We start from the raw sequence: 26884 nt of genomic DNA, 5'->3' as shown, positions 1-26884 counted from the left end.
CACATACACACACACTCACACACAGAGTGTGTGTGTAAGCCCCGCCCCCCGGGTCTCCAGCTGATGCGCTGCGTGTTTGGGATTGTTGTGATGGGAGGCGGCGGCCATCTTGGACGGGCGCCGCTTCACAGCCGCGGAGGACCGTTAGCTAGCATTAGCCGCGGCGCTCGACTCCAACCGCCGCAGTGTCGCCGCTATGCTCCCCGCTCGTCGGCTCTCTCCGTCCGCCGCCGCCTCGAGTGCGCAAACATGGGGGTAAATCACGTCTGGCGGTCAACGTTATAAACCGGCGCGGGGGTCGACGACCGTGCAGATTCCGTGATTTGTTCAACATTTCTAGGTAGAAGAGTGACTATGAATGGAGGATAAATGTTGCCAAAGGCTGACAGCAGCAGTTTCGTCCTCTTCTCGCTTCTCTTTGTCCTCACCTTAACGGACCCGCCACGGACAGGTAAATAACACCCACGTTGGTTTAATTTATTCTATTTTTGTCTACTTTGTTTATTTCCAAGCGATCCCGCCTGGAACGGCGGGGATCGGCCGTTTGGAGCTGGCGACTAGCGGACCGCGGCCTAGTCAGCCCGGGGCCTCGCGTAGTTTTTCAGGCCGCTGGCACCGCACCGCTGGCCGGCCGCGGGGCCGCTCCTCTGGCCGCTAGCTTAGCATCGAGGACGGCGCAGTTCAGGACAGCGAACCTCCCGAAGTTCCCCGCTGTGCTGTTCGGTTTGCGGCGAAGCGTTTTCCGCAGAAAAGCCCGTGTTTTTATGGCCGTCTTGCGGGCGGCGGGAGCACCGCTGTGAAATGCGGTCGAACGGTGCTCAGATGGCTAAATCGGTGGTTTTATTTACTTGGACAAAGTCTAAGAAAGACGTGTTTTTCATGCACTTCGATCTCCGCCGGCAGTTTGGCGCTCGGCGGGTCTGGTTGGAAATGCACGGAACGGCCCCGCATCGCAGAGCCCGCCTGCGGTTGACTCATCCCGCACAGGTAAACACAGCCAACCGGGACGTTAACACGGCCTCTCAGTCCGAAAGGCTTTTCCACAGAAGTGTGCGGATGCACACACGCAAAATAGCCCGACATCCTGTCGCCCCCGTGTTTCTGCAACGGAGTCATCTCCAAGTTCCATGGCCTGCTGGCTGCACTCCCGGGCAGATCTTCTGCAGGTCATCCACCCCCAGGACACTGGACATGTGTGCCAAACGGTTTTATGTAGTTAAAAAATTCCCACTCGGCTGCAATGCAAACTTGCAAGCAGCTGGTTAACGTGTTTACACTGTGTCCTTTCCTGTTCTCTCTTTGTCTGAAGTCTTGTGATGGGCCTGCAGCAAGGCATTATTAGTATTGTTGTGACCTCAGACTCCCTAGACTCTCCTGCACCGTGCAACAAATGAAGAAGAAGAAGAAGAAAAAGAAGATTGCAGCCTAGCCCTTGCTTGTTGTTACTTGGGGCGGATCTCTTGCTCCCGGCCTGAAAGGATTCTCACATCCGGATTGGTCTCTGTGGTCGATTCCATGCATAATCGGCTCCAATTTTTGGGCTTTTGGGACGTTTTGTGTTTATTTTTTCAGACACATACGCATCCGTATTCAAGCCGAGAATATCAAATGAATTAGTTTCAAAGCGTGGCCTCTGTCGTGGTGGGGCTCTTTTCATGTGTTTTGAAGCAGATTCGTTGCAGAGTGTGTGCAGGGACGCCCTCATGACTTGGACATTAGGCAAAAATTAATCCACTTCGCTGTGAAATAGTTAGCATGCTGACAATATCCACAGCAAAAGCAGGAATTTTAGATGATAAAGTACACATGGTGAGCAATTTCAGTGGCTCGGTGGTTGGCAGACGCGTCTCTCATGAGGACGATGCAGTTTTGTGTCGAGATGCCAAAGCGTGTCTTCAATGTGGACTCGCGTCTCGAGTCATCAGAAGATCGGATCACATGTTGCCAATTTGAGCGTGTGCTTCTCGGCTCTGGCTCGGAGCTACGAGCTCAGAGGTGGAGTTGAGCTTTGAGAGCTCGGTGCGCTCCAGACGGCACCCTCGTCTGATGTTTGTGTTCCAAGGCTGCTCTGTAAAGCAGATATGGATCACTTATCGGACACTTGCTGGATGTTCACCGGGGGTTGTGGGAGCGCTGAGACCGGTGGCCTTTGCTCCTGGGGGCCCCACGGGCTCCGTTCCTCTCTATGCAGGACCCAGTGTGGTCCACAGAGGAAGTCCACCCGAGACGTCCGCGGACAAGGACGGTTAGCTTCCACTAATTCAGAGATTAACATGAAAGAGCAGAGTTACTGGCTGGTTCTGATGAAAGTTCTCTGATATGTAAATGCATCGTTTCCCAGGGTTTGTGATGGGAAGAAGAATTCCCCACCAACTGCGCCGTCCAAGCAGACATCCCTCTGTGTTCACGAAGCAGAGCCTCTCTAGATTTTATAGGTTTCAGCTTGTCTGCACCGTGGTTTATCGTCTACAATTTCCCCGGACATCACGTTTACTCAGACACCCGTATCGCCCAAAACATGCCGCTAACAGCTAGACTGCTGCTCCCCGCTGAGCGAGGTTTGTTCTCCATGCAAAATTCATGAGTTGTGGTCACAGAGCCGCTCTTACCCGTATTCAGACCTGATGCTTCTGGGCTAACGTTCGGTTTGGAGCGGGTCCATCCAAAGATCTTAACGATGAAGATGTGATCGCGGCGGTCTCGATCAGATTTGAGATTCTTTGTGAGGACCTTAAATCTGACGGGCGGCAAGGACCGAGGCGGGTTTCTTATCGGCCGCCGTAATTCTGATTGCTTTACAATGGCGTACAGGTCTCCTCGCGTGTGGTGAAAACGTCCCGTTCGTCACAAATCAAGTTGATTTAGTTCATCTGGGGTGGGGGGCAATATTAACATTTCATCATCTGCCCAGCACTCTTTTATGAAACAGTTAATCTGTCAGCAGGGACGGGTTTTTATGTCAAGTCACAAGCGGGGATGTAACGAAGGGTAAATATATGTTATACTTAGTCATGCGCGGGATTCCCTCCGTAATGATATGAAGACATACGGAGGAGAGCATTTCTCATTCCATGACCTTTCCGTGCGGCTTTGGGCCAGCGATGAATGTTGCAGCGCGCTGACATGAATGGAGGGCGGGGGAAATGCTGCAAACGTATAATTTTAGCCGCTTAATCAGAACCGACCAAACAAGCTCATGGCAAAGCCTGGATTAGCCTGGGCTCCTTCAATGCACATCTGAAAAATGCAAGGAGGTTCAAGTGTCCCAACAAACCCGTCAAACGCCGATAAGTGGTTCTCCCTGATAAGAGCTGCATCGCAGAGGAAGGACTCGACGTCCCTTCGTTGAGCTGCTTAATTGCCTTGTATCGGCTGGAAGTGGAAGGACTTGGGCATTACTTCCTGCTCAATGGATCTGTGGGAGAGACTTGACCTTTCACACAGTTCTGGCTCAAGGACTGTTATGCCTCCGCATCGGAAAGGTTTTGCAACATCTCGCTGTGTTGCTGCCGCCGCACACTAAAGTAGGCTTAGGTGCTTTCAAGGTATTACGGCGTTTAGAAATCTGGCAGGGTGCGATTTTGGATGTCTTTTGGACAGAAAGGAAAACCACAGCCGCTGCTCTTTTTGTGTTAAACCGACGGAGGGTCGCGGTTCGGAGGGGGTTTGCTACAGAACTACCGTCTCTGCGTTGCACGATAGCAAAAGGCGCAAATTGATCGAGAAGAGATTAGCGTCACGAACAGATGAATTTTTAGAGATACGCAATAAAAGCGTGTTTGCTAAGGTGCCTCCTTGGAGGACTGCACTCTACTGAGCAACTTTACAAGAAGATACATATCTGGCTTCAAAATGAGTTGACTGATCATTTCCATCTGGCTTCGCGCTAACCTGGGCGTGTTGTGATGCACAGGACGTGAGCATCTTGGGACGCTCCAGTTTTCCATGGGCTGTCTCCGCCGTACCTCAAGCAGCAATATAAACAACCCTCAGCGGATCCTTGGGTCGTACTCTGCGAGCGTACGCCGAAGAAAGCCTGTCTCGGTGGGAGAACAGGAGTGTAACTAACTTAAACACCTAGCTCAATCGGTTTTCCTCTGACTCGACAGTAAGATTACCATCTTCACACACGGTTGCAGTCCATCGCTGATTTTGTCCGGCGTCGGGGGCGTGCGCCGATGTTGGTCCTGGAGCCGGCCCGGCCTGTCAGCCGTGACATCCAACATTTCATGTCGGGCTGCCGTTTGGTCGAAGAAGCTGCGATCGGCAGGCAACCGGAGGAGCAGCGACTCAAAGCCCCGCAAGGCGTGGTATCACGGGAGATCGTATCGAGATGCCGGTAGACCGTGGAGAACGCAGGAGGGTCCCGACAAGACAGAGCAACGGGTCTTAGTACAAATGCGATATCTGAAAGTGTGTCAGTGTTGAGCGTCTGTTCCCACCACGTTTATTGCATGGAAAATAAAACGCGATAAAGAGTGTGACGTTCCCCCCTTTTAGTTTGAGGTTTTAAAGCAGGAGATCCAATATGTCAGCCAAAGCAAGAGCTCCTGCGTGTTTTAAAAAGCATTGTTGTTTTTTAGCTCTCGCACCAGCCTGCATGAGTTCCGGTCCAGTAATGTATGTGGGACGCGCAGGTTTAAATGTTATGCATTTATTGTTTGGGCTTTTCCTCGGGTCAGCAGGCCGATCGGTAATGCGTCTCAATCCACTTAGCGTTTCCTTTGACATCTGAGCTGGGAGCGCTGTTTGTCAGATTCCAGGTGATCTGCTTTGAGGGATCGGCCAGGACGCCGTGCCGGCCGTCTGCTCGCGCCACGTGGCCAAAGCAACATCTCCTGCGAGGGGGTTTTGACGGCGTGATGTCATTTTTCGTCGCGGAGCTTTGAGCAGACTCTGGTGAAAATGGAACCCGGCGGAGCTCATTCACAGCACAATCTTCATCTTCTCAGAGTTTTATGGTTCCGTTGTGTTTTTTTATTTGGGTTTCACTGCGAACCCTTGTTGAGGATCAAGGAGCGTGAAGATGAATGGCTTTTCAAGCTTCTAATAGGCCGTTGTGGAAAAATCCCCTCAGATCAGATACGGTGGAGCTCCTGTGTGTATGAATAACGCTTTAGTTTTTTTGTTTTTTAATGACACAATTTGAATGGTTTGAACCCCGGTGCGTTCCAGCTGCGGCCGAAGAAGCGTTCGCCTCCCAGGCATACGGAGGATGGTGTGCCGCCGGAGCTCGAAACCACGCTTGAACGGAAGGGCCGGTCATTCCCTCGGCGGCCCCGGCAGGCCGTGGAAACACTTCCCCGGGCTGTTCTGGGTAAAAATAAAGGCGCCTTATTTGCCGTCCACGTGGGTGGTCCAGGTTTGCAGGAGGTGAACGGCACCACCTGGACCAGGAACGCTCACACACTGGGCGGCAGCTGTCCCGTCCGGGCCCGAGGAGGCGGCGACCGCGTAAATAGCAGCCGTCCCTGCGTGCACGGACGGAGCCGAGTTGGTTTTTATTTATTTTCTGTCGTCATGAGATAGACTTTGGTCAATATTTGGGCAACCTAAGAGCAGGACGCTGATATACAGAGTAGTTTGACTCTGCTGTCTCTATGTGTTGCAGGTCTGCGGCTAACTCTGGCAAGATTATTGTCAGGTAAGCAAGCAGTGACTGTCTGACCTGGATGTTAGAAAAGGGGCTCCCAGAGTGGGAGAATGCAACATTTACATGGAAAGTGAACACAAAGATGAAAAAATACATGAAGAAGAAGAAAGAAAAAAATCCCCGGATGCAAAATGAGATTTAGTTTTGAAAAATATCTGCCAATGCACTCATTATTTGTCTATTTAGTTTTGAAAAAAGGCAAGTATTCACCGATGAAGGACTTAGACTTACCTTAAAATCAACAACATGACTAAGGTTTTGCAAGATGTGTCTAAACATTATCTTGGTTATTATTATTATTATTGTCGCCCAGTGACAGCTGGGACAGACCCCGGTGACCCGAAGAGCAGGATAAGCACTAGATAATGGTTGGATGGATTATTATCCTGATGATTATTATGCATTACTCCTTGGAATTAATGAATTTAATGGGGGAAAAAACGAGAACGACCTATAATGAGAAAAATGAAAAAGACAATGAAAGCCTTCTTTGTACACTCTGTACAAAAGTTAAAAATATTAAAAAAGGTTAAAAAAAAATGAAACGTAAATGAACGATAGGGGTTTCCTTGTGTTTGAAACCTTGTAGATTTAAAAAAAAATCTGCACACCAAATAATGCTCCAAAAAAAGGTGATTTATTTTTACAAAAAAACTTTTCTCGCATGACGTTTTGAGCAAACATGGGCTCTTCCTAGGGAGATGTGTGTTAACAAACGTGTTATTTTTAAAGAGAATGATCATGTGATGGATTCCCTCCTTTTTTTGTGCATAGTAAACGTTTTAGCATTATAACATTATCTTTTTAATCGTTATAACATTGTTTTTCAAGAGTCAACCCGAGAAACCGATACTTTTTTCACCTGTGTACAGATATGGGGACTAAAACACACAATATAATAAAAAAAATATATATATATATTTATCCAGAACAACTCCCGTTTTATAAACCTTTACATTGTGACATCTCCAAATATTTGGTGTGAAATGAGTAAGGCGGCAGAGGTCTCCTGGCCGCCAGAGCCCGTCGCACCGATTCATCCTGTTAAACTTTAATTCACTCATGTGGGATGATCACTTTAATAGTTTAAAACAGGGACGCTGAGTATTTAAAGCGTTTAGTGAAAACCGCATCAGCAGACATGCAGCGTTTAAGAGCTCAGCTCGGGGTCAAGGCCGGGAAAACATCCTTTGCGAGAGCGTGACCGCCGCGTTTTGCCCCCCGTGATCAATAACATGGCGGCGGCCCGTTTCGGCCTCTTAATGGGCTCATTCATCCACGGCGTGGGTCGGCCTCCACGCCGCCGCTCCTCTGCAGAGCCGTGTTTTCCACCAAGCGCACACTTAGCGCAGAGTGTCCCTCGAGGATAGAGACGGACAAAAAGCCTATAGAGAGCGCGAGTCCGCCGCCGCTCGGAGAACGCTTCCTCTTGTTCCCCTCCGGGGCCGAGACGTTTGTGAAGAGACTCGCAAAAGTCTGGTTTTACAGGCCGGGGAGGACATGAGCTCGGAGACGCGACCGGGCTCGGACGCAGAATCTCAGAAAAGGGGCTCGCAGATGCGCGGCGGTGCGGCGGTCCGGACCCAGCTGGGCATGTCCGGCTGGATTGGCTCTGGGACGTAAATGATCTTCTGTGAGGAGGATCAGGACGGATCAATACTGTATCATTACAATGTTTGCTGAATCTTTATTATCGTGATATTGGTGTCTGTGGAACAGAGAGGAGCCAGTCTTTTCACCAACAATCTGCTCGATAAAGGACCGGGATTTCCCAGAGGTCATTTGGTTCGAAATAAATTCACTTTTTAGTCCGTTTCAGCCCTCGGCAGAGAGGCGTCTTCACTTCTACTGACCTGTGGGGAGTTCCTGAATAGAAGTGCCAGGTTTTCGGGCGGGTCGAGGTGTAGGTGGAAGAGTTGACGTGCAGAAGCTAACGTAAGGAGGTTGTTATGCTAACGGGGGTGTCGTTGGTTCAAACAAAAGAGCAACTCAGTGGGATAACCTGGATATGAAAAGGTAAGGCCTAACAAAGAGGGAATCCTGTTGGATCCCATGAACCGAGCCTCATGTGGACGTTACCAGGACTGCTTCTGGTGCTGCTTCTGGTGCTGCTTCTGGTGCTGGGTCTTCCCTGGTTGTTTGGAGGCTGCAGACCTGGCTGGTCCGTGGGTGCAAACCCATCTTGGTATTGATCCGCCACGGCGTGGTATGTTTGTGAAAGGTCGTGTCTGAGGCTCCTGAAACAGAGAACTCATCTGTTTGGTCGCCAAAGATGGCTTCTTGGACTCCTCTCTCCAACCATCTGTCTTCTCTGGACACATGGACATTGCTGTCCTCAGAGGAGTTGTCCTCGTCCTTCAGGTGTAGGTGGACCGTGGTGGAGGCTCTCCTGTGTCGGGACGTCCATTTGCGCAGATGTTGTTTGGTCTCTGATGCAGACAACACCTTTTTTTTAACCTTTTCACATTCCGGTCCAGGTAATCACACTAAGTTGCTCTTTTGTCCCAACGAACGACGCCCCAGTTAGCATAGCAACCCCCTCACACATAGCTTCTGCACAGCAACTCTTCCATTTACACCTGGAGCTGCCCAAAACCCTGGCAGTTCTACTGGGAAACTGGCCACATGTCATTAGAACTAAAGAAGCCTCTCGGATGAAGGATGAAACGTCTTCAAGTAAAGAAATCCGAGTCCGTTGCCAAGACGAGAAGATTTCCACAAGAATTCATCATGACCTGGATGACTTGAGAACCTCCACGGATAATTCACTTTTTTTCAGAGGAGCTCAGACATCGGGCGGCGTCTCCTCCGATGTTCGGACGGCACTTTCGGCACGTTCCCGCCGATCGGCCCGGATACCGGTGATATTTTCCGCAAACGTCCGGCGTTGTCAGTCCGTTCACGATTGTACTTTGCAGCAACAAGATTTAGAAAAGCTTATTAGATAAACAGATGTTGACAAGCGTTATCCTCCGGGGACATAAATTGCATTATTCATGTGGAAATGCGGGATGCCTGCAGATTCCCGCTGCCTTCCGAGCGACTGAGGGTTGAGTGAGCTAATAGTTGGACAGGAAGCGTGTCCACCTGCTTCGCATTGAGCCGATCCCACTGGGCGCTGTGGTTTTTCCTTTATCGTCATCATAAACCGGTTAGTCGGCTCCAGATCCCACCGATTGGCCCGCATCATCGGCGGGTATTAACTAGCGGCCGCGAGCCGTCCCGTGGCCCGGGCCCTCCTTCGGACTGGTAGAGATCAGGTGCACGGGCGTGACCGTGTGATTTGTCCCGTTGGCTTCCAGAGCAGCGCTGCAGCCCCGGGGAGTTCGCCTGCCGCAGCGGGAAGATGCAATGTATCCCCATGGTGTGGCAGTGTGACGGCTGGACCGCCTGCGAGGACAAGAGTGACGAGAAGGACTGCCCCCGTGAGTACGCCCTCGCCGCACGCCCTCGCCGCACGCCACACTCGGACGCCGACGGAAAATACAAGTCGGGCCTGAGGCCGGCCCTCATCCCGAGTGGCCGCGCATGTGTTCGCCTCAGTTTTTGTTTACCGCCGCTCGGGCTCTTTGACACGGCGCCGACGTTTCGGCGCTAAACCCCTGACCGATATCCCATTGTTTTGCCCCCCTGTAATCCCCGGAGACCTTATCCCCGGATCTGTGGCCGCGTATTGAGAATTATTGAAAGGATTGAGCTCAACATGTGACCTCCATACAGCAACGGTTGCGTGCGCCGTGAATTAGCCGCGCACACCCATTGAGCTTTGGTTATTTTAACGTGGGATCCGCGCTGCGCGGCGAAAAAGCGGGAAAGCAAACCCGGGCCGACGGTTCCTCGGCAAAATGCCGGCTTTCCGCGATTGCGTCCGCGGCCGCTCCGTGTAATTACATGCAAATCTGCCGGTCGTCGCACGTTATTTCCGGCCGCTCCCGCCGCGCTCTCACAGTCACGGCTCGCTTTGGAGCCGCGAGGAAAAAGAAAAAAAAAGAAAAGAATAGCCAAACAAAGCTCACGCGCGAGCTGGCTTCGGGCTCCTCGCCAGCGATATCAACAGCACGCAGAAATCAATCTTCTTGTCGGAGATTAGCCCTTTGCGGAGGACCCTGGAACCCGGGGAGAAATCCCTCTCACAGATTCCGGCAAATCCAGACAGAACCGTTGAAGCACATAACTGGAGTCAGCAAGTAAACAGCCACTTTCAGGCAATGTGGAAAAGCGGATGGTGGAACAGAAGTCGTGAGGGCCGGGAAGAATATTCTGCTGAAACTTTTTATTGGAAATACTGACGCCTGATAGTGAACTACAAACCACGTAGTGTTTTTTTAACTCGCTTGCTTTGCAAGTCACTTTGCGTCCGCAAAAGTGGATTACTCAAGCAGCCTTGAATAATCGGGAAAAATAACTTGATATTATTCACAACCTGCCGTTAAATGACTTGTAAATGAATGATAAACTACTTTTTAAAAATCACCAAGAAATGAGTGCGCGTGAGGAAAGTGATTTTGGGATCTTTTCAGAATTACAAACATTAAATGTTTGTTTGGACGTTTGATAAAAAGCTTCTCTGGATGTTAGCAGGCGTGTTTTCCACTCCTGCAAATTCTGAATAAAGCTTGGAATAACAACTGTTCCGGTGATAGACGGAGCTATCTGAATGTCTGGAGCAGCAGCGTCCCGACCCTCTGCTGAAGATCCCAGTGAGACGAGGCGTCCAGCAGACGCTCCTCTGAGGTCCGCGATCTCAAGAGTCCACCAGACCCTGGGATTGTCCTCCAGCACACGGCAGCATTGTTTCCACCACATGCTTCGACACCCGCGTGTGAAGAAGAACGTTTGACGCTTTCGATTGCGCCTTTTGGTAAATCCACAAATCCAAGGAGGGGAGATGTTGCTGCTGCTGTTCTCCAACTCCAAAATCACAACCGCAGCGTCTGCCAGGAGAACCGCTCTGCTCCTCGTCTTCAAACCTGCAAAAACCTCCTTGAGCTGCGTTCAAGACGTGCATGGTTTCGAAGAAGATCCTTGACATTACAGATTTCATACATGTATGTTTTTGGCGTGTCTCCCTTGGGAGCAAATGACCCCGATTTGGAGATCACGTCAAAATCCCCCACGGGCGGGTCTGAAAGAAATCCCCCATGAATGCAAGGAGTTAAAAACCTCCCGAATAAATAGATCCATAGAGAGAGCAAAGTGCTGCAGGATATAATGCGGGTGATATTAGCATTTAGCATATTTACTTCCCTGCGAGAGGGAATCACCTGAGCGTTCCTTCCTCACAAATCACAGATGCTTTTGGAGATAAACTGTCAATAGATGCGTCGACGGATACGTCACCTGGAAAGATGCTTCCGTCCGCTTCTGCCAGACAAAAGACTCGAACCTCTTGCGGCCGCCGGCCTCCGGCAGATTCCGCCAGGAATATAAATAAAGAGCCGGCGGTTTGTGACCTTGGGGATTTGAAGGAAACATTTTTTTTGTCTTGTTTTTTTGCAGCTATAAAGGAAGAACGCTTTCGTTACAGCAACGGTTATGAGCAGGTGGAAGATGTCATCGGCGTGGCCCAGCCCGTGCGCTTCAACAGTAAGCATCCTCCGTCTGCGCTTCCAGATGATGTATTTTATTTTAGTTTGTTTATTTTTTTAAACAGACTTCTAAATTTGAAGATTTTGGCAATCTTGTAACATCTAAATAAAACGCATTCAAAGATTTTTGTCGCTCTTAATAAGTGACATGTGGCAGTAAAAGGATGACCGCACACAGAAAGTGGACGGCATTGCTGCTTTGCCGCCGGTGGATTGTTTAAGTTTGGCTTTTCTTTTCATAAATAAAAGAAGGACTCAAATAGACATTGAGTAATTTGCTTAAAAGTAATCTTTAACCCAACGAGCTCAAAATGTTTTGTTGCATGCAGAAATGCCATCTGGTTTTCTCTGCAGTTGTTCATTGATTTTAAAAAAAGAAATGTAACACGTATTGTTTCTACATAGCATAAAGGCAAAATAAATAGCGTTCTATGCCAGTTCATTTTTTAAAATGTGGTTCCCAGTGTTCCCTGATCTCCAGCTTCCTTTTTGTGGTTTGTAGAGAAATGCCCCAGCGGCTGGCACCACTACGAGCAGACGGCCAGCTGCTACAAGGTGTACCTGCACAAGGAGGACTACTGGCAGGCGGTGGACACCTGCCAGAAGGTCAACGGCTCGCTGGCCACGTTCGTCACCGACGAGGAGCTGCAGTTCATCCTGAAGATCGAGGTGGACTTTGACGACAACGTGTGCGAGCGCAGAGACCAGTGCAAGTGAGTGTCGGCCGCCACGGCCCTTCACACGGATGTCGAAAAGCTCAGCCGGACCGCCGGCCGTCCCCCGGAAGAGGTAGTTTTGACCGGGGTCCTAAGGATCCTCCGGAGGCTGGATCCTCCTCGTCCGGCGGCAGAAGCTGCAGCAGGTTCCTGCAGCCGCCGGCCCTCTAGTGGCCGGACGCGGTCATTACAAGGCGGCTCCACGGGTCGCATCGTTTCGGGTTTCTCGGATCGCTTCGCGACAATGGCCTAAAAAAAAAAAAAGGAACTCCTCGCTGAAACTCATCTAGATGTATGCTTTTCCTCCCCCAGGTTCTGGGTGGGCTACCAGTACGTGATCACCAACCAGAGCCACTCTCTGGAGGGCCGCTGGGAGGTGACCTACAAAGGTATGTAGGGACTTTGGGAACAATCAGGTTAAAACTCTGCCTTGCACACATTTCTTAAAAGGGGATCTGATCCTCAAAAGGGCTTTGGAAGGCGTCAAATATAATGTATTTATAAACTTAATAAATCCCAATCATGTCAGTGTTTTGAACATTTTTGTTGTCAGTCAGTCCATGCCACTCAGTAATTTTATGTTGTTTTCATAGATTTAATTCTATTGTATATATGCATAGTCTGTCTTTTTGGATCTACATCCTTTATTTGCAAAAAGTCTTTCTGTTATTACTTTATTATTATTATTATATAAACTTTCCTACCCTCTAATTCTGCGAGACAATTGAATTTCCCCGTCGTGGGATCAGTAAATATCTGCTCTTTTCTGGATTTAAATGAATAGTAGCTCCCTGTTTAGTTCCAGGAGCCGAGGAAAGACAGTGGACGGAGAACCCTTCACTGTGTAAAGGCTTATTGACTTAAATTTGAATAAATCATTTTTATTCACGATGATGCAGAAGTCAGATGTTCTTCGGCGGAACAAAATCGAGGCGATCGTTATTCTCGCTAAATCACGATGACGTGAAAAGTAATATTGTGATCATGAAAGCCTGATCGGGAACTTCTGAGCGCCCGCCGTTTGCGGTGAAGTCGTGTGTTTCGCCGCTCGTGAATAAACGTGCCGGGCGTCTTCACGCAGGTTCCATGGAGGTGTTCCTGCCCCCGGAGGGTCTGACCAAGGTGGGCGAGGCGTCCCCCGTCCAGGACAACGTGTTCTGCGCTCAGCTGCAGCGCTTCCAGATCAAGAGCATGAACGAGCGCGGCCTGCACAGCTGGCACGCCGAGAACTGCCACAAGAAGTTCCCTTTCCTCTGCAAACGAAGCACGTGCTCACACACACACACACACACACACACACACACATTCACACACGCGCCCCACGGCCGCCTCGTGTTGGAAGGCCTTTGTCCCTGACGGTGTGTTTCCGTCCCCCGCTGACAGGACAGACCTGCGTGGACATAAAGGACAACGTGGTGAACGAGGGCTACTACTTCACTCCCAAGGGGGACGACCCGTGTCTGAGCTGCACGTGTCACGACGGCGAGCCGGAGATGTGCGTGGCGGCGCTGTGTGAGAGGCCGCAGGGCTGCCACCACTTTCGCAAGGACCCCAAAGAGTGCTGCAAATTCACCTGCCTGGATCCAGGTAGGCACTTCAATCAGGAGTTCCCCGAGATCCGATCCGAGCTCAGCGGGATTGGCTTCGCGGATCTGAGTTAGTAGCCGGGTGAGTGTTTGACGGTGAAGTGGCGTTTAAAGACAGCTGGACCAATCGCCTGATGCTAGCGAGCTTAGAGAACATCACGGTAAAACACCGGGGAGGTGCGTTTGTGGTGAACTCGTCCACGACGACACGCAGAAGTGGCTGCAGGTGAGATTCGCTGACGGAGAGCATCGTCCCTGAGAAGGCGGGAGATGTTTACGAGGATTCGGTGCGGCGGACGGCGGGAACGTGGACGGACGAGGCGTCCGAGCAGGCGTTCAAAGCCGGTCGGGGACGGTCGGACGCTTTTAAAGAGGAGCGGCTTCACTCCGTCCATACGTGGAGTTTAGACATAACATGGAGCAAAGTTACATTTAGCATAGCATTGTAGCATGAGGGCGGAGCCTGGAAGTGAAGCGATAGAGCACCAGATGAAAAACTCCTCCAACCTTTTTTATTCAATATTTGTTAATTATAACACACAACATATCACACACGGGGTCTTGATCACATGACTAGTTTTTCCAAGAATCTCCATGCAGAAATATGGTTTGATATTTGATCAGATTGAGTTTGGAGCTCCAAGTCAGGCTTCCACTGTCCTCACACACGTGACCCGCATGGCTCGTCCTTCACACCGACGTCACAACCAGCAGAAACGATGTCGGTGTTTCTATTATTCAAACATGGCTGCTGGAAAAAGGAGAACCACAAGGATCTCAGCGGAAGCCCCGCCCCGTCAGGAATAACTTCTCCGCCGCGGGTTCGTCCTCTGCGGCCGCGTTTAAAGCTGCGACTCGCAGCCCAACGCTCATCTCCTGCTCGAACATCAGGCGTGACGGCGTCGTGCGTGAGATGTGACGATCGGTGCGACGATGGCGCCGAGCAGCCGGCGCGGCGGGATCACACCCTTCTCCCGCCACAGTTTGGTGGAAAACAAAAGTGAATATTTGTTTACAACGTCTCGTGAAGATTACGGATAAACCGAATCATCCGGGCCTGGCAGAAAACACCCGGCGGATGACTGTGTGTTTTTAAGTGATACCCTCAAATGGAAGGGCAGCCTTTTCCTCCCACGGCAGCTCCGTTTGCCCTTTTCTTTCCTCGTCAGACGGAAACAGCCTGTTCGACTCGATGGCCAGCGGGATGAGGCTGATCGTCAGCTGCATCTCGTCCTTCCTCATCCTCTCGCTGCTTCTCTTCATGGTGCACCGGCTGCGGCAGCGCAGGCGCGAGCGCATCGAGACGCTGATCGGCGGGAACCGTGAGTACAAGGGCCGACGGCGTTCCCGGCGGGAAATATGACGCTGAGTTTGTCCTGTGAAATTCCAAATTGAATTAGCAATTGGTTTTGAATTAGTAAGAGAAGCTGCCTTTAAGTCATTTGCACGGACGGCTGGCGGCAGATCCTGTCGTCTCTGGATGGCGAGCGTACGGCAGCTCTCTCTCCGGGCCCACGTTAAAAGTGACGTTTTCCGCGTCGATAAAATCCTCCCACCTTGACGCCGCGTCCGTCCGCTCACACAGTGCACCACTTCAACCTCGGGAGGCGGGTCCCGGGCTTCGAGTACGGCCCGGACGCCTTCGGCACGGGCCTGACGCCCCTGCACCTCTCGGACGACGGCGAAGGAGGCGCCTTCCACTTCCAGGAGCCGCCTCCGCCGTACGCCGCCTACAAATACCCCGACATCCAGCATCCCGACGACCCCCCGCCTCCCTACGAGGCCTCCATCAACCCGGACGGCCTCCTCTACGTGGACCTCGGTACGCCGCTCCCTCGTCCGACACGGTGCGCTTCAGCTTTGAGAGTTTCTAACCGGCTGCTCCCCGCAGGCCACGGCGGCGTCTCCATGAGCGCGGCGGTGGACGGGCCGCGGGCCGACGGGCCGGGCCGCCCCGGCCCCGCTCCGGACTCGGCTCCGCCCGTGCAGGAGAGGGAGGACTCCATCGACAGCAGCACCCTGCTGGTGGGACCCGACACCCCGACGGACGGCGGAGGCCCCCCCGCCGGCCCCTCCCTCAGCACCGTGGTATAGGACCGACCGGAGAGGACGGACCGTCCCGCTTGGAGACGGAGGAGTCCCTCGGACCCGCGGAGGAACGGCTCCGCCCTCCGAGGCGTCGGGGTCCGGGGGCCGGGGGCCGGGGCACGAGTGTTTTCTTTGTTTTTTTTTTAAAGACGCTGGCATCGGGAGGCAGAGAGCCGGACGCTAATTCAAGGCCGCGCTCTCGCTTTCGGCGAGAGCTTCGGAAACGACGGACCCGCCCGGCGGAGACGCCCCGGTGTAAAAACCCCTCCGGTTCCGAGCCGCTCCGGTTCGTGATGCGAGCCGGTCCGTCCGGCCCCGAGCGCAGACGCAGCATCGCCCGGTCCCTCCGCTCGCATCCATCTGCACATTTCTAAAGATCGACACCCTCCTCATCCATTTGTACTCCCTCCCTGAGCCGCCACGCCCTCAGCTCCTTTTTAGAAAAGCGACATATGTTTTGTAGTTTATGAGAAAAAAGAGATTTAATACCCCCCCCTGAAAAAAACACACAAAAAAAGGCTCCAGTAGGGTTTTTATTAGGGTGTTTGCCGTCAAACACGACTTTTTCTCATTTCATCCTTTTGGACTGGAAACAAAATCCTATTTCCGTGGCCCGGAGACGGCGTTGAGGACGGTTTCACCCGGCCGGTGGCAGAAGGTTCTGCGGTCCGTCTCCTCCTAAGGGTCGGTTTAACATCTGCCGTCGCCGCCCCCCCCCTCGTGTCAGAGAGGTTTAAAACAAAAAAACAAAACAAAAAAGGATTGTGATCCATAAATTGGTGTAAAGACGACAATCGCGTGGAGCCGAGAGGTCACGACCCCGAGAGCCCAGCGACCACCAGCATTCACCGGCTCATCAGCCTTTGGACAGGAAGTGTGTGCGTCTGTGCGTCTGTGCGTCTGTGCGTGTGTGCGTGTGTGTGTGTGTGTGTGTGTGTGTGTGTGTGTGTGTGTGTGTGTGTGTGTGTGTGTGTGTGTGTGTGCGTGCGTGCGTGCGTGTGCGTGTGTATACTTTTGTGTATAAAACATTAACTCCCCTCCCTTTTCTTTCTTTCTTTTCTGTTTTCTTTGGAAGTGTCCGGCTCTGACAATCGTCCCGGCTCAGCTCACCTCCTCAAACTGTAAACAAGTCAAGTCTGCATGCGTGTTTCGCAAATGTTAGCCGTTTGGATTTTTTTTTAATTTTCCTTCTTCATCCATTTTGCTTGGTTTTATTTTGAATTTCCGCATGTTGAATTTTTTTTTTTTTTTTTTTTTTTTCCTTCGGGGCATGCAAAGATTTTTTTTTGTCTTCTTTCAAAAGAGAAGGTAGATTTGGGTCTTGTACAGACGGGTTTTCAGAAGCATCGCGAACCCAAACTGCTGCCTCTCCACTGTAGTTTCTGTGCTAGGCTCTGGTGATGTAACTCATTTTACTGGGTTTGAATTGTTTGTTTAAAAAAAGAGAATAAAACCAGTGCTCTTTTTCTTCTGTAGCCTTAAAAACACTCATTTGCTTGGGGGGGGGGGGGGGACATCCCATAAACTCCCGTGGAGGAGGTGGAGGAGGCGTCACGCCTCAGCAGACACAAACACACGGCGGCCGCTGGTTTGGAAATTCCTCCCGTCTGCGGCGAGCGAACGTCAAAGAGGATTAAGGCGGGAGAAGGAGGAGGAATCTCGAACCCTCACCGACGCAGGGGAGGAAGAGAAGAAAACCATTTGAAACCGGGGTCACGTGGTGCCAGACGGGGACAGGAGGGGGGTTTCCTGTCAGGGAGGGTTCAAATCCACAAAGTTACAAGTGTTACCCAGCGAGGGCAGGGGGACACCGGGTAGAAGAGATACCTGGTTAGACCTGGTGAGGGGGTTCAACCCGGGTAGAAGAGGCTGACACCTGGTAAGGGAGGGTGATATCCAGGAAGTTCCAAGTGTTACCCTGTAGAGGAGGGCAGGTACAAGTTCTACCTGGGTAGAAGAGATACCCTGCAAGCAGTGACGTGCGCTGACGTTCATGGTTGCTGAGGCACTGATGTCATCAGTCAGATTTACAAACATGAACCTACAGAGCAGCTTAGTCACCATTTAATTGGCAGCAGTTAACGTGTTTTGTTTAAAATATATCAGCATTCTTTTCATATACAAACTGTAGCATAGAAAAAGCGCATTAAAAAAACATTTCTTACCTTAACTTATAAATGAAGTCCATGTGCTGAGCGGTTTTCCTTTAGCTTAGCATTGTGGATGCTGATGTTGAGTCTTTGCTGTTCATTCAAAGGCAAATCTATCCTGGACATCCCAAATGTTTTTAGAGCGATTTGACTTTGAATGTGAGCGGCCGACCGCTCGTGTTTGATTGTCAGAAGTTGAGAAAAGAATGCAGGAAAAGCAGAAAAGGCTCTTTCTTACTGGACATCCACACAGCAGCCTGTTCGAGTGAACCGCTCCGTTTGAAAAGACCGAGTCTTCCGTCTCCTAGTCTGAAGCTAATCTGTTAGCGCCGGCGTCGGTCTTCCCTTATTATCTCCTGCTTTGACTGAAAGTCCAGTTTAGAAAATTCTTTCAGTTTAGCTATGTAATCCTCCATTTTGGAAATAAAGCCAAGCAAGAGGAAAGAATGACTGCTTGACTTGACTTGCTAACTGTTTACATTAGCTTGCTGTTGCAAATTCTATTATTCTTTATCCGGGTAGTAAAAAGGCTCCCTGGGATCAGCAGCGCCCCCTAGCATGAGGCACCGTCACTGTGTGCCTCACTTCGTGTGTCTTTGCTGCCGCTTCACGATCGCTGGGCACAAGAAACACGTCACGATTGTTGACGAAAAAAATTATACACACCAGCTAAAGTATGGAAATTTAGTTTGTATATTAGTGCTTGAAGTATTTGAAATTTTTAATAGTGACATCCACAGAGACAGCAATACGGTCTCAGCCGCATAGCATGCTAGCACAGTTAGCAGAATCATTGTGCAATCCATAGCGGGCTCCGCTAGCTGCCGCGTCACCGCAAGGCTCTTCTTCATATTTAAACGCTAAATGTCATTTCTTTTTAGCGATTTTGAAAAAGAAAGACTAAAAATGGTAGGTTGAAAATTACTTTATAGTACAAATCACTGAATAGATAGAACCATTCAAATTATTTTTTCATTTTACTTTTTTTTTCTTTCCATGATGCCAGGTGAGGCCCGGCCATCAGATCACTGTGAAAGGGATTTGTTAAGATAAGGGTCTTTTAAAGGGTAATGAGTGTTTCTCCATCACTTTCAGATGAACGGGTGAGGAAGCGTCTGGGACGTCGTTCCTCCCAGGATTACTGGGGTTTGAACCCGTCACACACAAAGATAAATACATAAATCCAACAAAGCGTCCTTCTAACATTGAGGGAATTGTTTTTTTTCTGGCAGTGCGTTTCTTTAATCTGAGTTTAAAGGACTAAATGTTCAAACATTTACATTTTTGACCAATTGCAAATAATTTATATTTACATTTATATTTATTATATTTACAAATAATTAGCTAATTTATAGAACTGGTTTTCCAGCTCGGCCTTCGGTTTCATTCCTAAACTTCTTGAATCAAATTGTAAATTCCAGAAAATTAATCCCTTAAATGTCCCTCTGACTAAGGGACAATGAGACCCCTGAACACACACACACACACACACACACACACACACAACCACCTGAACCGTATTATGGTATGTTGTGCTGGAGTGGGATTATTCCTGGGACAAAATACTGGAGTATCCCTGCACGCAGAGTTTTTATCTGAAGGGATGCAAAATGTCAGCGATCCTATCGACATCTTCATGAAGGTCCTGAGATGACGTCAGCTGTATTGTGTTACCTCCGTCCAGGGCGGCGCGGCCTCAGCTTTCCCCCTCAGATGAATAGCTCCACTTCACTGGCCACCGGGCATCGGCGGGGGGGCATCGAGCCCCGGGGGGGCGGCGTGGGGGGGGCGAAGCCGTTCCGGCATCAATGAGTCCGTTGATTAGAAAAGACCACCGCTCTGGTCACGACACACTCCACCGATCCCGCCGGAGGAGGAGAACCTCGGTTTTTCCCTCGGGGTTCTACTTAAGCCGCTCTCGGGTCCACCTTGGCGCCGCTCCCTCGGATCCCGACGCCCGTCCGGCTCCATGGGGCCTCGCCTCGCCTCGGCGGCCCTCGCCGCCGCCGCCCTGCTGATCCTCCTCGCTGCTGCAGGTGAGCCTCACACTCACGGCTTTCACCCCGGGAGAAGCCGCCCTGAAACATTGTGCTGTGCTTCCAGAGGACTACTGCTACGACGAGCCGCACTGCGGTGAGTACCGCCTCACCGCCTCACCGCCTCACCGCCTCACCGCCTCGCCTCCGGATAGGAAAACCATTATCCTGCTAACATCGTCGTATTGAAGCGTCTCGGCAAACCTACGCTTTGTTTGACTTTTCTAACGGAACCCGGCATGTGACCCCGCAGGTCCTCATGCAGGGGTCGGTGAAGAGTTTCATCGTAAGAAAAACGCACTCGGACGAAACAACAGTTGCCGGCTTTTTCCGTAACGTCCGTTTGTCAAAACGCTGCCCCCTTGTTGTTCGGAGTGCAAAGGGCAGTTTGGTTTTAAAGCGCAGACTGCACCTTTAGATCCGTCTGGTCTCCACGCAGTTCTTCTCCCTTTAAGGGAAAATTAATTTCCTACAAATATTTACAAAATGATTAAAAAAACCTCATGTTTCCATTTTTTTCTTTTAAATCAAATTTTCATCATTTCTAATGGCGACCCAATAACAAGGATTCACTCCAAAATATTCATTTCCTGCAAATTTTTAGAAAATTATGACATGGAAACATTTCACAAGTTTTTCTTTTTTTATTTATTGCATTACTTTGTTCTTTCATTTCTTAATTTTGTCCAAAGTAATTTATTTAGAAATTTCCTACCATTTGGGGACATTTTCCCAGGTTCCCCCTCCACCTCAGAACTCATAAATCGTATGATATAATATATTTCTGTGACAACAAATGTCTGCTGCGACTGAACTGCAGTAGGCTGGCTTTTCCAGAGGAAATGTTTCCTGGCTTATTTGTCATTTTCATTTTAATGTCAAAAAACAAGATGCCTTTAATTAAAAATGACCAGTGGAGAAAAAAGACATTCAATGGGAACAGAAATCATCTAAAGTTTAGGCGATTTGCCTCCTTTTTTTAAAGCTATTTCTCACTAATTTTAAAATAAAAAAAGAATAACAAATATTCACAAATAAAGAGGTGAGAAAATAGCTAAAATTATTGATACATTAATTATTTAAATAATTTGATAGTAATAAAAAATATATTATTTAATGATTATTATTGTTCTCTCCACCCGAAAGCCTGCATGCAGCAGCCAATCACAGCTGTGATTTGACAAGAGGTGGTTTCACCTGGACCAATCACAGAGCCACATACAGAAACATTCAACCGTTCACCTTCTCACTTACACGTCCCAACCAAAGTAGGTCAGGGGTGGGCAAACTACGGCCCGCGGGCCACATCCGGCCCTTTGGGCTTTTAATCCGGGTCGCCAAAGATCGGTACAGAATTCATACTTGATGTGAATGATTGAATGATTGGATCAATCAATGTGGGAGCTCAAAAAGGAAATAATTTCATTCTAGGAGCTATTTGAGAATTTTCCTGATGTGAATGACACAGATTGGCTTTGTGATTTAGCCTTTACTGTGAACACACTGAAACACATGGGTGAGCTGGACGTGAAGCTACAAGGGAAAAAAACGGCTTGTGCATGAAATGCCAGCAAACGCCAGCGCCTTCAAAATCGGGCTGGTTTCATTTTCAAATGTCAACAAATGCATTTTTTAAATTTTTTTTTATGTGTATCGTGTCTTGTGCTGACCCGGCCCGTCTGTCAAATCTTAAAAGTCACTGCAGCCCCTGTACAAAAAAGTTTGCCCAACCCTGATGTGGGGTCTCCATAAACCTCCGGCTTGTCTTTGGTTCTGTGGGAGGAGCCCGGAAAACCTGGGAAACTAAAAACACACACAGACAGAATCGGAATCAAAAAAACTTCATTTGTCACCTGAGGGGCAACTAGGGCACATGGGGTGGGAACATCAAAGTTGTGAACATGTGAACAACAAAATTTTTTTGTTAAATAAAAAAATAATATATATGTATATATATATTTTTTTAATAATAATAAAATATATGTATATATATCTACACATAAACTTTTTTTTTTTTAATTAAAAAAAATTACTTTTGATGTTAAAGAATCAGAATCAGAAAACTTAATTTGTCTCCTGAGGGGCAATTGGGGGAAGTTGGGGTGGGAACATCAAAGTTGTGAACATGTGAACATCAAAAGATTTTTTTAATTAAAAATAAATAAATTATATATATATATATATATTTTTTTTTTTTTTTTTTTATTTAAAAAAAAAAAAACTTTTGATGTTAAAGAATCAGAGTCAGAAAAATTTAATTTGTCACCTGAGGGGCAATTGGGGGAAGTTGGGGTGGGAACATCAAAGTTGTGAACATGTGAACATCAAAAGATTTTTTTAATTAAAAATAAATAAATTATATATATATATATATATATATATATATATATATATATATACACACACACACATATATATATATATATATACATTTATTTATTTTTGTTTAAAAAAAAAACTTTTGATGTTAAAGAATCAGAGTCAGAAAAATTTAATTTGTCACCTGAGGGGAAATTGGAGGCAGTTGGAGTGGGAACATCAAAGTTGTGAACATCAAAAGGAATTTTTTTTAATTAAGAAAAAAAAAACACACATATATATATATATATTTTAATAATAATAAAAAATATATATATACATCTAAACATATATATATATATATATATATTTTTTTTTATATTTAAAAAAATACTTTTGATGTTAAAGAATCAGAATCAGAAAAACTTAATTTGTCATCGGAGGGGCAATTGGGGGATTTTTGTTTTTAATTGAAAAAAAAAAAGATATATTTATATATATTATTTATTTATTTATTTATTTATTTATTTTAATCAAAAAAATTACTTTTGATAAGAAAGTAATTTTCTTTTTATTAGAAAAAATAATTATATATATGTATAGATATATATATATATTCTGATTTTGATTCTTTAACATCAAAAGTATTTTTTTGAATAAAAATAAATAAATAAATAAAATATATATATTATAGTATAATATATAATATTATATAATATCATTATAATATTATATATATATATATATTTTTTTTTATAAATAAAATTCTTTTGATGTTCACATGTTCACAGCTTTGATGTTCCCACCCCAACTGCCCCCAATTGCCCCTCAGCGACAAATTCGTTTTTCTGATTCTGATTCTTTCACATCAAAAGTATTTTTTTATATAATATAATAATATATATATATATATATATATATCAAAATTTATTTATTATTATTAATAAAAATTGTAATTAAAATATTATAATATTAGAATATATAATATTATATGACAATATTATATATATATATATTATTTTTTAGATTTTTTTTTATACTTTTGATGTTAAAGAATCAGAATTAGAAATTTGTCACCTGAGGCGCAACTGGCGGCAGTTGGGGTGGGAACATCAAAGCTGTGAACATGTGAACATCAAAAATATATTTTTTTAAATAAAAAAAATGTATATATATATATATATATATATATATATACACATATACATATACACACACACACATATATATATATATATATAAGACTCCGTCAGGAATTGAACCTCTTTGCTCGGAGGCAGCGTCGCTCTCCTCTGCACCGCCTTGCCGTCCAGAAAATAATCCTAAAAACAAAGACGTTCCAAGATGGAAACCCTGGGAAGCAGATCTTCCACCTGCGTCCTCCAGCCGTGTCCCGCTGCGCTTCTTCTCCAGATCCGTACGCCTGGGGCGAGACCTTCCCGTCCTGCCACCCGCTGCTGGACCAGTTCCACTCCCCCATCGACCTGAGCGCTGGACTGACGAGGAACCTCTCCCTGGGGCCGCTTCTTCTGGAGGGCTTCGAGGAGGCCCCGCCGGGCTTCTGGAGCCTCCGCAACGACGGACACTCCGGTGAGTATTTGTTTTTGCGGACGCCGCCGTCCCGCGCCTCGACCCGGCGTTTCACCCGGGCGGGGGGGGCGGCGTCCGCCAGTGCTGCTGCAGGTGGGCGGCGGGCTGACGGTCAGCGGAGGAGGACTTCCAGATGTTTACCACACCGTCCAGCTGCACTTCCACTGGGGGACGGCGGCCACCAACGGCTCGGAGCACACGCTGGACGGACGCAGGTTCCCCATGGAGGTACAGTCGGTCGGTAGATCCTCGGCCTCGGGATCCTCCTTCATCCCATGTCCTCTGTCACCACGTACCTCCAGATGCACGTCGTCAGCATGAAGTCCATCCATCCCAACATGTCCGCCGCCCTGGACGACCCCACCGGACTCGCCGTGCTCGGGTTCTTCATCGACGTCAGTCTCCGTTTGGTTTTAGACCTTCCTCTTCTTCTTCTTCTTCTCCTCCGCAGCCAATCATCCACCTCCATCTAACCTCTGGTCCTCTCTTCCTCCATCCCTAAACCTCTCCGCTCTTCCTCCAGACCTCCTCCAATCTCAGCATCCTTCTGCCCAGATCTTCTCCGTCCCTCCTCTGTCCACGTCCAAACCATCTCAGTGTGACTCGATCTCCAATCATCTAACACGTGCCGCCCCTCTGATGGACTCCCTCTCCATCCTCCCGGAGAGGAACCTCCACACCTTATGAGGGTTCATCTCCGTCTCCTTTCAGGTCGTCTACGCGGAGAACGTTCCCTTTGCACTCATCTCTCAGAAGCTCTCCTCGGTGGCTCATAAAGGTCAGGAGAAGACGTCGGAGGTCTTGTTCTTCCGTGAGGCCGCCTTCTCCTCACGGCCGTTTTCCCCCACGAAGGCCAGAGCTCCAGGATCGAGCCGTTCCCTCTGCTGGACCTCCTGCCGAAGAAGAACCTGAGCCAGTACTACCGTTACCACGGCAGCATCACCACGCCGCCGTGTTCTCGAGCCGTGGTTTGGACCGTCTACGAAGCCCCCGTCCTCATCTCCTGGTCCCAGGTAGGTCTGGTCTTCTGATGCTCCCGGAAGTTCTGCTCCGCTCTGAGTTTCCTCCTCCGCCCTCCGTCCAGCTGGAGCAGTTCACCTCTCGCATCTTCTCCACGGAGGAGAGCGCCGAGCGTCCGGCGCCTCTGAGGAACAACTTCAGGCACGTCCACCCCGCCTTCAGCCGCTCCGTGGAGGCGTCCAGGGACGCCAGGCTGCTGCCGGCAGCAGGACGTCCTCTCAGGTCCACCATGTCCACGCTGCTTCTGCTCACGTGGCTGAGGAGCTTCAACCCTGGACCGTAGGGTCACGCAAAGACGGAGAAGATGGTCCGATGCCTGGCCGCCACCTCGTGGCGTCCGACTCCGCGCGTCCTTTTCTAAACCCGACTTGACACCAAGATCCATCCTCCGGTTCCTGCCCAAGTTCTCTCAAAGTCCACTTCTGGTCTCCGTCTCTGAGATGTACGGCGGAGGATCTGGACCTTCTTCTTTGCAGCTCTCGCAGAAGAAGTCGTGTCTTCAGATGTTACTTCTGCGGCTCCGGGTCCGAGCCGGCGGTCTGAAGACGCCTCCCACGATCACGCTCTCGAAGACCATCTGCAGGCAAACGCAATGTGGACAACCTTCTGCCTCGACCATCTCCTACTGACAGAAGGACGGTGATGTCAAGAAATATCAATTAAAGGGTAAAAATATCATTTCCTCGGTTCCCTTTCTTGTCCGCGTGGTTTCAGGTGACCAGACTGCTAACATCTGACCGTTTCTCCATGGAAGAAGCCGCGAGGGCTTTTCCAGAAGCTCTTTCATTTTTTGATTTCGTAAAAAGACGACACTCGGCTTCTCCTCTAGATGCTCCGTTCATTCTCCGATTTTACCCCAACAGATTAACATTTTTGTATAACAAATAAAATACTGTCTTTGTATAAGCAAAGACACAAAGTCAGTCACATATCCGGATTAAAATTACGATTTCTGGGATGAAATAATGTTATAAACCTCTCCCGTGTTAAAAAAACAACTCCCCTGTCTTTCCATGTCAATAATAAACCAGAAAAGTGGTGAGTTTCTCCGGCGTCCTGGTCCATCCCTGCCCATCTGATCATCTCACCTGAGCTGCACTTTCACTTTCACTTTCACTTTCACTTTCGAGCAGCGAGAAGTGGAATGATGTTGCTCAGAGAAGGACGGTGACGGTGCAGCTGGTCGTTCCCGTGGTGTCCTGGGAAAAGCAAAGGTCAATTTCAGTCCTTTCTTGAAGGTCTCGCGAAAAACAAGGAAAACAGGACATTTTCACTCATTTATAAAACAGCTGTGGACAGGATGGGAGAGGAGGGCGGAAGAGGACCATCAGCCATCCAATTCCTGTTGAAGGGGAAATAAAAATAGAGAGAGAACGTTGAGGAAACCCAGCGATGCTCTCCTTCGGCGTCTAAATGATGTATCATGTTTCTTACCGGCTTCTACTTTGACTTTGTGGAAATGTCGTCCTCGTTCCCGGCGTTCCACCTTTATTCTCCACAGCCTGACTTTATTCCCCGAGTTTCCACTTTACTCTCCAAGTTCCATCTTTCTGTCCAGGACAGAGCAATGATACTCCCCTCCAACAAGGACCTTCTATCATCATCACGCTTCGCTCCAACATTCACCCTCTCACTCACGCCTGGACCATGCAGAGTCTCCAGTGAACCTCCAGCATGGGAGGAACTCCACGCAGACCCGGGGAGAACCTGGACACCCGTTGGCCCCCTGTGGGAATCCAACCAGGGACATTCTGGAAGGTCTGACCGCCAACCGTGGTGCTGCCTTCGACCCAATGGTGTCCTTCTTTCATGAAAACCTAGATGCCTAAACTGTTCATTTTAAAATAAGAGATTAAAACTGTTATTCTTTGTAGACCTAGAAAAAGCCCAATACAGGGTGCCAATGTTGTTAGACCGGTGCAGGACATGTATGCTCGCCGTGAAACAGTGGTGAGGTGTGCCGTAGGTGTAACAGAGAAGTTCAAGGTGGAGGTGGGACATTGGGGATCAGCTCTAAGTACCTCCTTGTTTGCAGTGGTGACGGACAGGTGGACGCATGAGGTTAGACGGGAATCTCCACGGACCATGATATCTGCAGATGACAATGAGAGCAGGGAACGGGTGAAGGAACATCTAGAGAGGTGGAGGTATGCGCTGGA

General features: G+C 48.6%; 2 protein-coding genes across 4 annotated transcripts; both read left to right on the top strand.

The window, feature by feature from the left end:
- The first annotated feature begins 86 nt into the window (after positions 1–86).
- dgcr2 (DiGeorge syndrome critical region gene 2) lies at positions 87–17116 on the top strand. Of its 3 annotated transcripts, XM_086151728.1 has the most exons (12): positions 98–451; positions 904–987; positions 5612–5644; positions 8956–9078; positions 11153–11239; positions 11744–11954; positions 12270–12346; positions 13039–13221; positions 13341–13544; positions 14713–14865; positions 15129–15365; positions 15435–17116. In XM_086151728.1, exons 1-12 carry the CDS (start codon positions 370–372, stop codon positions 15635–15637), a joined length of 1677 nt encoding a protein of 558 aa, XP_086007854.1. In that variant the 5' UTR covers positions 98–369; the 3' UTR covers positions 15638–17116. The 3 variants fall into 3 exon arrangements, with proteins under 3 accessions (XP_086007856.1, XP_086007855.1, XP_086007854.1); XM_086151729.1 differs by lacking the exon at positions 904–987 and having other exon boundaries at positions 88–451; XM_086151730.1 differs by lacking the exons at positions 904–987; positions 5612–5644 and having other exon boundaries at positions 87–451.
- Positions 17117–19603: 2487 nt separating this feature from the next.
- car15 (carbonic anhydrase 15) lies at positions 19604–25758 on the top strand. Its single transcript, XM_086151731.1, has 8 exons — positions 19604–19817; positions 19885–19914; positions 23529–23705; positions 23788–23933; positions 24008–24100; positions 24417–24483; positions 24558–24718; positions 24790–25758. Exons 1-8 carry the CDS (start codon positions 19751–19753, stop codon positions 25006–25008), a joined length of 960 nt encoding a protein of 319 aa, XP_086007857.1. The 5' UTR covers positions 19604–19750; the 3' UTR covers positions 25009–25758.
- The last annotated feature ends 1126 nt before the right edge of the window (positions 25759–26884 follow it).

This window comes from Fistularia commersonii, chromosome 9 (genome assembly GCF_037954325.1).
Source record: "Fistularia commersonii isolate RoL2024-O1a breed Wild chromosome 9, RoL_Fcom_v1.0, whole genome shotgun sequence".
Classification (NCBI taxonomy): domain Eukaryota; kingdom Metazoa; phylum Chordata; class Actinopteri; order Syngnathiformes; family Fistulariidae; genus Fistularia; species Fistularia commersonii.
The sequence above is the reverse complement of the archived record's forward strand: the minus strand, read 5'-3'. Positions and strand labels throughout refer to the sequence as shown.

Bases quoted from the DNA above. Each gene is read 5' to 3' on its own strand.
- dgcr2 (XM_086151728.1), top strand. From the start codon at position 370: ATGTTGCCAAAGGCTGACAGCAGCAGTTTCGTCCTCTTCTCGCTTCTC. The intron at 11,955-12,269 runs GTGAGTGTCGGC...TTCCTCCCCCAG, and splicing joins GAGCGCAGAGACCAGTGCAA to GTTCTGGGTGGGCTACCAGT. The intron at 14,866-15,128 runs GTGAGTACAAGG...CCGCTCACACAG, and splicing joins GACGCTGATCGGCGGGAACC to TGCACCACTTCAACCTCGGG.
- car15 (XM_086151731.1), top strand. From the start codon at position 19,751: ATGGGGCCTCGCCTCGCCTCGGCGGCCCTCGCCGCCGCCGCCCTGCTG. The intron at 19,915-23,528 runs GTGAGTACCGCC...CTTCTTCTCCAG, and splicing joins CTACGACGAGCCGCACTGCG to ATCCGTACGCCTGGGGCGAG. The intron at 23,934-24,007 runs GTACAGTCGGTC...ACGTACCTCCAG, and splicing joins GACGCAGGTTCCCCATGGAG to ATGCACGTCGTCAGCATGAA.